At 35.2% G+C, this 12,802-nt stretch overlaps 2 protein-coding genes across 5 annotated transcripts in view; both read right to left on the bottom strand.

Moving 5' to 3' along the window:
- Positions 1 to 12,802, bottom strand: part of LOC127414552 (synphilin-1-like) — a 285,700-nt gene that overhangs the window by 138,845 nt on the left and 134,053 nt on the right. The gene's annotated exons all lie outside the window — the stretch shown is intronic.
- The window catches only part of LOC127414562 (putative histone-lysine N-methyltransferase PRDM6), a 60,762-nt gene that overhangs the window by 46,320 nt on the left and 1,640 nt on the right, over positions 1 to 12,802 (bottom strand). For all 4 annotated transcript variants that reach the window (XM_051652679.1, XM_051652681.1, XM_051652680.1 and 1 more), the window contains one exon: positions 11,354 to 11,661. In XM_051652679.1, coding sequence (XP_051508639.1) covers positions 11,354 to 11,661 — 308 coding nt within the window. The remainder of the gene's footprint in view (positions 1 to 11,353; positions 11,662 to 12,802) is intronic.

Here is a 12,802-nt window from a genome sequence, read left to right as displayed (position 1 = left end):
GTAAATAGTCTTTGACCAGCGCAACCTCGATGACCGACCCATGGAGAAAGAGAACGCATGGGAGACAGTCTGGCTGACAGGCGCTTGACCTCTTGACCTTATTACAGGCAGTAAATCAGGACCCAGCAGCCATTAAACTCAGACGAGACCTGCGGCGCTGAGAGCTTCCAGTGCTCGAGGAGAGACAAACACTTTAGCTAATGGAGCCACGGCGCGTTATCACAGGAAACACTTACAGGTCGTGAGGCGAGAGGTTTGAGCATGTAAATGGTGCAGTTGTGCGCTAACGTGGTCTGCATGAGTCTCTAGAGGTGATAGCGGCGCTTGTTATCCCTTCAGCCGTATTAAAAACACTCACTGTCGCTGGCCTCGTCTGCATCTCGCTTTATCGGCTTTGTGCCAGAAACTTGGCTTATCGTTCATCTTGAAGAGAAGTCAACAAGCTGTTTGTGTATTTATTTACTGACTGTGATATTTATTTAGGCTCATTTCATTTCACACACAAGAAAAAGAGAAAAACTGTATTATTCATGGAGAGAGACCAACAATTTTAGTATTTAAAATGTGATTTCAGTGACTTTTGACATTCAAAACACATTAAGGTTAATGACTGTCTAATGAAACAGTTTAATTTAAAAAATCATGATGTACATTTACACTTTAAGCTCTGAAGGTGTTTTTAAAGATTTCCTGTTTCAGTGGTATACCCAAAATTAAAGGCTTATAACTCGACAAAAAAAATGGAGGGTCAAGTGTTTGGTATCGTTTTACATTTTTTAATGATATACTCCTGAGAACACTTCTGATTTGTCTGTAAATTTCAAAGCACTTGTTCAGTTTTGGTCATAATGTCTACATGCATTGGAAAGTAGAGCTTCTAAACTTTCAAGCGATACCTATTTTGTGTTGGTCAAGACTGTAGTTATTAATATTTTGACATTTTTTCTCGCGGGCCCATTCGAGCTTAAAGGGATAATAAAGGGTTCATTTCATTTTCGCTACATGATGGTTTTGACCCAAACTACTGATCACACAGCAATATCACCAAATATCGTCTGCAGCACTTTAGAAAAGCCACGCAGGGCAATATCTGTAGAAAAACATAATTTTTACTATCATAACAGCATTATTTGAATGTTCTTTCGGGTCGAGCTGGATGTCAATATGGAGAGTAAGTTAAGAAGTATAAGATACATGAGTACAAATATTAACATAAACACTGGGGGGTTTTATCATCTGTAATTGTAATAGCTGCACGTCAGACGTGGCGTATAAACTTACAGACTAAACAAATCTTAAAATAAAAATAGAAGCGACCATAAAAAAGTCCAATGAAAACAGACTGCTCTTAAATACACTCATTCCAAAACTGAAGGATTGAAAATAAAAGTGGTGAAAAAATGTGTGGCGGAATCCATGAAGTCAATGTGAGCAAGAATTTGCCGTTCAGGACCCGCGTGTTTTACTTTCAAACGAAACTGTTTGGTCACGATTTAATGTAACGGCGTGTAAAAGATCCGTGTTTACACTGAGAGTAACATACATCTCAAGATGCTTTCTCTCATAACACAGACACAAATGAAGCATAAAATAACTTCAGTGACAAATCATAGAGCGAACCCATGTTAAATAAGTCCCCTCCATAGCGGAGAATGGAAAATAAAAATAATTATCCTGGCGTGCGTCCCGTTAGAATTCACTCAGATCACCCACTGATACAGACGCAAGTGGTGACATCATAGTAGATGTCCACCATTAGAAAATATTATTTCCATCAGCAGATGACTATATCACCCTCATGTGCAGCAATTATTCAATATTTATATTTAATAAAAGCATTCAGTTACAGATGGGCTATTTTCTACCAAAATAGTTTGACTTAAAGAATTTGGTAAAAACAACTTAACCCTTTAAGCGCTGAAGGTGTTTTTATAGATTTCCTGTTTCAGTGGCATACACAAAATTAAAGGCTTATAACTCGACAAAAAAAAAAAGAGAGAGAGAGTCAAGTTTTTGGTATTATTGTAGAGAAAACTTTTACATTTTTATATATATATATATATATATATATGATATAGATTATGATACATTCTGATACTCTCAGTCTAAGAAACTGCTGAAAAATCACACAAAAATATTTAGCCAAAAATGTACTTTTCTTCTTATTTTTCTTATTTGACATTATATATCTTGTGTGTAAATAAGGTGGCTCTGACATTTTGTTCCAAATCATGTCAACTGTATCTGAGAATTTTTTTTTGTCTTGATACGACAAAGCAATCAAAATTTATAGCATTACAAAAAATCATACAAATATCATACTGTCTAAAAATGTCTCCAAACAAATAAACATAATAATTGTACATAAGAACTAATTACACATGCAAACACAACAATGACTAAAGGTTTGCATAGCATGCAGACATGATTTTAGTAATGAGATTTCACAGAATGAGTTTCATTCTGTGTCATTTGAGTCATCATTGAGTCTGTCTCATGTATTTGGCGCCATCTCCTGGTGGTCATATGTAACATTGTGCTTCATGTGGATTATCTAATGATCTATACATCTGATTATCTTGTGTGTGGGCTCGTTTGAAAGATAATCATCTCATCTAAGTAACTGTGTGTGACATTTTATGTTTCGTTTATTTTTCGTGACGTATTAAGTGAAAATGCGGCATATAAGCAACACCAACATAATTGTCAAAGACATATACTTAGCTATTACTTGCTATATTTTTGTCTGAGTAAAACAAATAGGCTGGTTGTATTCTAGTCTTTGAGAGCTTTCCAACAACATATGACACATGACTATTTGATCAGTCTGATGTTTTTACTGATTACAATAATATGTACAGTGCAATTTCTTTTAATAAATTGTCAAAATGGAACACTTCTGATTTGTCCGCCAGCGTGCCCATCTGAGCTTAAAAGGTTAAAGCCATTATATTTAGATAAACAGAACAAACAACTGTAAAAACCACAGACAGAAATCACTGTATTATATTTCATATGATGTTCTGCACATCTATAACATGATTCTACAAACTTCAAACAACAAAAACATATCAAAAAGTACCATTTATTACCATGTTTTTGGTCATTTAACATGGAAGCACCATGTTATTCTTTAAAGTGCCTTAGAGTAGCATGTAAATACCATGGTACATGAATGTGGCGATAATATATTGCAATCGGACACCATCGCAGTACTTATTTTTGTAAGTGATCCACAGATGAAGTGAACACAAACTCCACACTGACACACTTTACACAAGCTCCTCTATCATTTAATGAAGTAAAACAACAAGTACAGTGTTTAGTTTATAAATGTAGATGAATTGTCACATTATTCAAGCAGTGCAGGTTTCTGCAGTCATCTTACACACGACATCATGACAGAACGACTAACAAGTGCAGATATTTATTGGGCGAGACTTTTACAAAGATATTTGAATTGGACACGGTGAGCGTGAAACATGACCAAACAGCTCTATTCACATGATATATAGCTGGTAAATATGGCTTATAATGGGCAATATCAATGAGAGAAATGTGTACAATATTCTTTAGAAAAGCATTCCAGACTCCGGGTGGGAAAACCCTCCACAGACCAGTGGAATAATTCTCAATGTCTGTGACAGGCCAGAGAGAAAACCAGAGGACACAATTCTCCCTAAACGACCAGAATGAACAAACACAAGGCCAAATGTTTATAATGACTACAGTAAATGTTACGAAACACTACAGTATAAACTCTGTCTTTACCTGTATTTACATCAATAAAACAAAACAAGCAGCATGTAGATTTGATTTACCACATGCAAATAAATGAATACATACGGGTATGTGTCCACTGACTTTTTATACACTGTATCAACAGCATGAAAGAGAAAATGTATGTTTATCATTTCAAAACACCTTTCTTCCTTCACTAGTTTATTTGGTCCTGTGGTGTGACGAATGTGTTATATTTGACGAAGAAATATTTCAGGTTCAATACAAGTTCAGCTCAATCGACAGCATAATGTTGATTATCACAAAAATTTATTTAAACTCGTTCCTCCTTTTCTTTAAGTCTGTGTTCCAGTGAGACACTTACAATGGAAGTCAATGGGGTCAATTTGTGGAGGGTTTAAAGACAGAAATGTGAAGCTTATAATTTTATAAAAACACTTACATTAATTCTTCTGTTAAAACTCATGCATTATTTGAGCTGTAAAGTTGTTTAAATCGTGATTTTATCACACTAAATTCATGTTAACACACATATTGTTTACATCTTGCAGCTATACTTTTGAAACATTGAGCACGTTTACATGCACACCAATATGCTGATTACTGCCAAAAATCAGCTTATTAAAAAAATATGACAAAGCAAGAAATCCATGTTTACATGATATTTTCTCCCAATTTGGAATTCCCAATGTGCTTTTAAGTCCTCGTGGTGGCGTAGTGATTTGCCTCAGTCCGGGTGGCGGAGGACGAATCCCAGCTGCCTCCGCGTCTGAGACTGTCAATCTGTGCATCTTATCACATGGCTTGTTGAGTGTGTTGCCATGGAGACATAGCGCGTGTGGAGGCTTCACGCCATCCACCGCGGCATCCACGCACAACTCACCACGCGCCCCACTGAGAACGAACCACATTATAGTGACCACGAGGAGGTTACCCCATGTGACTCTACCCACCCTAGCAACCAGGCCAGTTTGGTTGCTTAGGAGACCTGGCTGGAGTCACTCAGCATGCCCTGGGGTTCGAACTAGCGAGCTAGTGAACTCCAGGGGTGGTAGCCAGCATATTTTACCACTGAGCTACCCAGGCCCCCATTTACATGACATTTGAAATAATTGTGTTATTCTCTGTTTTTGACATCAAAAACATGCACACATTGAATTACCCGTTAAGAACGCCGGTAAAGGTGTTTACACGCAAAGTGAAATCAAAGTAATGGGCAAAAATCTTCTTACGCCTTTTATGACCTTACACCGATAAATCAACGCTGTTTAATGCGTTTACATGACCACACACGTTGTCTGCTTATTAATATGCATAATCACTGTAAGAACGTGCATGTAAACACGCTCTGTGAGTATTTTAGTGTTTACGGATTGGCCCCATTCACTTCTATTGTAAGTGTCTTACTGTAACCACAATTTTTGTTTTGTTTTTAAAGAAATGAGGGACGAGTTGAAAATATTTTTGTGGTAATCAACATTATGCCACAAATGCTGTCAACTGAGCTTAATTTAACGGAATATTCCTTTAACCCCACATCCACATGCGTGGACTCACTATTTTGGATTCGTTATATGTAACGCATAATTTAATTTAAACTGACTGAATACTGTTCACAAGACTCTAGACTGTCATTTAAGGGTTAAACTTCTGCCGCACCGAGTCACGTGACACAACAACATGACGTTGATTTCCTTGAAGCATGGGTGCAGTGCCAATAAAAGTGTCTCTGGTAAGAAATCTCTTTAAGTTTTTTGTTGAAACCTGTTTGGTTGTAAAGAGTAGAGTCTCTAGTTTCATTTGATATGCCGCTTTAAAAAATCTGTTCATTTTTCGCACGTTAGCGCCCTGATAAACATGATGTCCACATACGTGGACACTGGCACCACATTTCCTCAAAAGTAAAAAAAAAATATGTTTGTTATTTTGAATAACTTTCAACTCTAACACATCTGTGGGTCATTTCACTTCATTTTAATATAAATTTTGTTATATTTTAATTTGTTATCACTGTGCAATACAGTTCTATTCATTAACATTAATAAATGCATTCCTATATTTACTGTACATTATCACAGTGAGAACAAACTTAGTCCCGCTGTCCACAAATGTGGACATCCCTTTTTTAGGAAAACTATTAGCTCTATAAATTATTTCTTTCTTTATTTTTTTGCTTCTTTATTAGGTGCTGCTAGTTACAAATCAAATATGGAAATGTAAAATGCACACAGCAGTCACGCTTGGGTATCAGGAGGTTAAAATAAGCTTATGAAAATGGCATGCAAAATAATAATAATAATAATAATAATAATAAAAGCAAATTAGCATATCATATCACAGGATAAACTTCCCAAAAGTATTTCATGTCAACTATTCATACATTTATTAAAATTTATCATACAGCAAAAGATCCCATCTGTTCAGTGTCATTGGCCAAATTGTTTTAAACAATGTATAATCACGCTCTTTAAATGATGTCATATTAAGCATCTAAGCATCTAATTGCTCAGTCATTAGACCACCAAAGTGTAGAATAAAAAAAAATAATAATATACTGCCGCACAAGCATAAAGATTAAGTGTGCTGTGAGAATTGTGTTCATTAAAGCAGTACTTATTAAAGCAATACTGGATGAACTATGAGTTGTATTCACCTCTAATTGACTGAACAAATGGCTCCTATCTCATCTTTAACCTACATGTCTGAAATGAGGCGTAAATATTTCAAAAAATGCTACAATAGCTGTCAATAAAAGCTCAGAGAGCAAAGCGTGCAGACATCATTAATCAAGCCATAATGAATGTAAATGAGTGAGTGAGTGCAGCGTGTGATTTGTTTTGCTAATATTATGCTAACAGATGATCTAACAGGGGAAATATTCATCTGTGGAGCTACTGAGCACACTCATAACCCTGAGTATGACATCTTACAAAGTCTGCCAAACTTAGCCTGTGATTAATTCCCCATTACAGTGATTTCTGACATAGAGCAGATAATAATTGTTCATGTTCACGCTGCTATTTTAGTTTAGTGAGCGAGCGGTCAGAGATTTTCACAACACACACAGCAAATGTGTGCTGAAATGTTGTGTTTTACACTGTACTGCCATGATAAGAGAATTCCAGTGTGAATGTTTGCTGGAATTATTTGCTTGTGTTCCCTTCACCCACTACAGCTCTGTTTTATCCAGAAGAATTTTTCTTTCGTCGTCGAGCGAGAGTATAAAGTGACGTCACATTGACCCTACAGAACCAGTAACAGTGTGTTGCTCAATCAGGGGTGTGTTTCCAATACAATATTGTTCCGTATAACTCACTAGAGCTCACTAGCAGAAACTAACTACTGTAGCTAGTCTCGACTGTTTCCCGAAACTGTAGTAACTATGTCACAAATCAACACATCCATCATATGAACCACGTTAATAATGTTACTCATGCGACAGAGTAAGAACGTCTTCGGAGATCGAATGGAATGTACTACAAAGTAGAGCTGTGCAATATTGACCAAAAACATAATATCACAATTTTGTGATAAATATTGAGATACTGTAGATAGACAGACAGACACACAGACAGACAGGAAGATAGACAGACAGACACACAGACAGACAGGAAGATAGACAGACACACAGACAGACAGGAAGATAGACAGACACACAGACAGACAGGAAGATAGACAGACAGACAGACAGACAGACAGATAGACAGACAGACAGACAGACAAACAGGAAGATAGACAGACAAACAGACAGACAGATAGATAGATAGATAGATAGATAGATAGATAGATAGATAGATAGATAGATAGATAGTCAGACAGACAGACAGACAAATAGATAGATAGATAGATAGATAGATAGATAGATAGATAGATAGATAGATAGACAGACAGACAGATAGATATAGACAGACAGACAGATAGATAGATAGATAGATAGATAGATAGATAGATAGATAGATAGATAGATAGACAGACAGACAGACAGACAGATAGATAGATAGATAGATAGATAGGTAGATAGATAGATAGATAGATAGATAGATAGACAGACAGACAGACAGATAGATATAGACAGACAGACAGATAGATAGATAGATAGATAGACAGACAGACAGACAGATAGATAGATAGATAGTCAGACAGACAGACAGACAGATAGATAGATAGACAGACAGACAGACAGACAGACAGATAGATAGATAGATAGATAGATAGATAGATAGACAGACAGACAGACAGACAGATAGATAGATAGATAGATAGAGAGATAGTCAGACAGACAGACAGACAAATAGATAGATAGATAGATAGACAGACAGACAGACAGACAGACAGAGAGACAGGTAGACAGACAGATGGACAGACAGACAGACAGACAGATAGATAGATAGATAGATAGATAGATAGATACTTTATTAAGATTGTGATTTTGGTAAATGTTTTCCTTATTCACATATTTTACATTCAAAAATGCATTTCAGGAGGAAAAAATAATTCTTTGCATAAATAATCTATGAAAGCGTTGGTTATTTTGTTGTGCTCTTTTGTTTTTCTTTATTCACCTTCCTGATTTCTGTTCTGTTCTCTCACTGGTACCTTTCTGCGCACTATTCTGACTGGCGAGATCTCGTCAGTGTGCAAAAATATGTGCACCAATCAGAATGGCATACTGATAGAGCATCAAAATTAGTGTGAAAAGAAAAGATAAAAAGTTTGGGTAACATTTTCTATAAAGCCCATTTTTATAATGCGTTGTAAAGGCGTTATAAATGTATTATACTACATTCGTAATGTCTCATAATACACCTTATAACATGTTATAACTTCTTATAAATAATTATAAGTACAGTTATAATACACTATAAGACTTCCCCTATTCATAGTTAAACTTTAGAGTATAATGCATTATAATGCATTCATAATGTCTCATAATACACCTTATAACATGTTATAACTTCTCATAAATAATTATAACTACAGTTATAATACACTATAAGACTTCCCCTATTCATAGTTATACTTTAGAATATAATGCATTATAATGCATTTATAATGTCTCATAATACACCTTATAACATGATATAACTTCTCATAAATAATTATAACTACAGTTATAATACACTATAAGACTTCCCCTAGTCATAGTTATACTTTAGAGTATAATGCATTATAATGAATTCATAATGTCTCATAATACACCTTATAACATTTTATAACTTCTCATAAATAATTATAACTACAGTTATAATACACTATAAGACTTCCCCTATTCATAGTTAAACTTTAGAGTATAATGCATTATAATGAATTCATAATGTCTCATAATACACCTTATAACATGTTATAACTTCTCATAAATAATTATAACTACAGTTATAATACACTATAAGACTTCCCCTATTCATAGTTAAACTTTAGAGTATAATGCATTATAATGAATTCATAATGTCTCATAATACACCTTATAACATGTTATAACTTCTCATAAATAATTATAACTACAGTTATAATACACTATAAGACTTCCCCTATTCATAGTTAAACTTTAGAGTATAATGCATTATAATGAATTCATAATGTCTCATAATACACCTTATAACATGTTATAACTTCTCATAAATAATTATAACTACAGTTATAATACATTATAAGACTTCCCCTATTCATAGTTATACTTTAGAGTATAATGCATTATAACACAAGAGACATCCAATGTTAAAGCAGCAGAAGTTAATAAAGTTAATGTTATAAATGCTGTGTAATGTAAACAGTCTAAAGACTTTATGACATGATCATATTATAAGTGTTCTTTGACTGCTTTAAATTATAAAAGAATTATCTTCTTATAAACAGTCATAACATAAACTTATAACATACAATACATTACAAGTCAAACTTCTATAATGGAAGTTATTTATAAAATAAATCTCCAAATAAGATGCACAAACATTAAAGTTTATTGAATAGAGTTCAGTATAGAATCAGTTATTCTTGTGTGTGTTTACATGTGTGATCAACATACATATTTAGAGTTTCTGATAGATTTTAATCTTGTAGCTTTACAAGTGTTTACATTAAATGTGTGTTACTTTGTATTTTGTGCATGTGTAATGTTTATAACTTACAACATGACTTGTAATGTCTTATAACCACTTAAAAATACATTATGGATGTTTATAAGAACACATTGCTTTTGTCACTTAAAGCATATCTATTATATATTACAAATATATATAATACATTATAACTTCTGCAGATAAAATCAGATGTTGCTTGTGTTATAATGTGTTACACTCTAAGGTATAACTATGAACAGGTAATTATTATAAAGTATTATAATTGTGGTTACAATTATTTATGAGAAGATATAACATATTATAAGATGTATTATGAGACATTACTCATGCATTATAATGCCTTTACAATGCATTATAAATATGGGCTTCATAGAAAGTTTGTTTTGATTAAAAATCATTAAGGTATATTAATTAATTGTTGTGTACATGTTGCTTATTTTGCTCAAGAGTGTTATATATGATTCCACTTGTCATGTGCTAAAGACACGTGACTAATAATTACATGGAAACTGCAATTCTTAAACACAGTACTTCAAGTGCTTTTGGAGGAGGTAGAAAATCATAAACAACAGCAATTCTCAAAGTTTAAATACTGTCACGAATGCTGACAAGAAAACGTCTGGTCAGATTTATCACTCATAAAACATTGGAAACTAACATGAACTATGTTTTTAACCACAGGTGGAGATCTGTAGTTCCAAATACACAGCAATGTTCGTTAAAACTACGGTTTCATGAAACACCAAATCATTGAACTATGTTGGTAATGATGGCTGACTGATGATGCATTTGGGAAATGCACCTCTTCATTGGCCTCTACAGCAAAAACAACATCTTTCAACAACTCCAACAAGTATTTCAAGATCAAGTCTTTCACATCATGATTTCAGCAAGAATTGATCATCACAACTCATGTGCCACACAAGAAGTTCAGCTTTGGCTCGAACAAGATTTACTTACATTATTATATACTAAAATGCATGTACTGTACATTCCATAATACATTCATTGTACATAACGCTATTTATTTCATAGTAAAAAAAATTTCGACCACTCATGTTATTGTATATTTCACGATATATTTTATTGTTCTGTACATAATAACACCCTGTATTCCACAGGATATTCTATTTACATCTTCTTGAGTTTTTATCTGTACCCCAGTGCCAAGGGGGTTAATAATAGTCTATTATTGGGTGGGGGGGGGGGTAAGCCACACAATGAGACGTAGTTTGTTCTTATGTGGTTAGAAACCAAATTGCCCTGAAAATCATATCCAGGGGGCAAATATGGCCCTTTAATGTGAAAGTTAATTTCTGACACCTCAGTGAAAATAATGAACTGAACCTGAGCTGAGAGCTGTCTGTCTCTCTTGATAATATCAAAGGTAAAGCGTGTGACCTTTAGTTCTGTGTGTCTGTGGTTTCCTCACCTGCCCGTCTTTGTGTTTGACACACATCAGGTTGTTCACACATTCACAGTTTAAGTCGATTCTCTTAAAACATCATCTCAACATGAGAATGAAACACACTCACCTCCCATAAGTGTTGTGTGTTCCGCACGGATCCTGACTGCACTTTATCCAGCGACAGGGGGACACCCTGGAAGGGCCCGATCCAGGTGCCCTGCGGGATGCGCTGGGCAGCACAGATGCCATAGCCCAGGCCCGGGACGGTGCTGGTGCACAGACACACCTCACGGGGCAAATCCCTCAACCACTCCGGGACCTCTGGAGGAGCCATAGCCACTGAAGCGCTGCTGGTCCCCACAAGCCTCCGCAGTGAGTGCAGGGGGCCATGCATGGGGCACTCGCCGTTACGGTTGTCCGCACACATGTCACAGCCTGCGGGACAGCACAGCGAGAGGTGCAGTTATTTACCCCAGCACACAGATGGGACCCTGAATGCCCCAAACCACTGTTAGAACGATCCCCTACACTGCACACAAAGTTTAAATTGTGCTTTTATCAGATGCTCCACGAAGACATTTTATCTACTGTGTTTGGAACAGAAACTATACAAATCATATCGATACGCCTCCAATATTAATGTAAAATAGGTGCATTTATGAAATTATAAATAAAAAAGTGCTCAATATTCATGTCAGCGTACACTCACAGAAGAAAAAAAAAGCACTAAACTGTACATTTTAAGGTACAATGGCTGAAAAGGGAGGCTGAAATAGATACTGTGCAGGTAGGAGCAAAACATATAAATGTACCTTTAAAAGGAAAGCAATTAGACCTTAAGGTGCAATTATGTACCCAAAACAAGTCAATTCAATTTTAACTAGAGGTACAAAAAAAGGAGACAGTCCTTGTACCAATTTGTTTTGTACATTTGCACTTTAAAAATAATTATGAATGTTGATTTATTTAGAAAAAATTGAATTACTATAAAATAAAATAAAAAACAATGAAATTGTAAATACAATTTAGCCAGCTATTATGACAGACATATGTCTTCAAACTTGACCAACACTCTGTGAGGAGGCTTTTGTTTATATTTTAATTCTCATTAAACTGTCCACAGAAACGAACAGCATAGGTTAATTTGCACCAACATTTTAGACATCATGTAATTGCCATTTGATGTATAGCGACGTCTTATTTTTATATACTGTGCATCAAAGTATTTTATGTATTAATTCAATATATTTTTGGATACCTCAATTTTGCATCACGCTGGAATCCAGAGTAAAACTGTGTTTTAAACTACATGTGTTCCGCTGTAAGCGCCTTTATATGAGAACCCTGAATGTGATAAAGAAGTCTCGCTGTCCCCCGGAGACACACACATATCCCGTGTAGGGATGATGAATGTTGGCCGATGGAGCAGATCGATCAGTGATCCGCACTCACTCGACTCTCCTCTACAAAACTATACTGCAATTAATTGTGGCTTGTCCGCTCATCCCTCATCTGCTGCTGGCATTTATCGATGAAGATTACTGCTGATCACTCCGAATAAACACTGTCCACCTCT

The sequence above is a fragment of the Myxocyprinus asiaticus genome, chromosome 24, assembly GCF_019703515.2.
Source record: "Myxocyprinus asiaticus isolate MX2 ecotype Aquarium Trade chromosome 24, UBuf_Myxa_2, whole genome shotgun sequence".
NCBI classification, from domain to species: domain Eukaryota; kingdom Metazoa; phylum Chordata; class Actinopteri; order Cypriniformes; family Catostomidae; genus Myxocyprinus; species Myxocyprinus asiaticus.
Note: the sequence above shows the minus strand (reverse complement) of the source record. Positions and strands in the feature narration are given on the sequence as shown.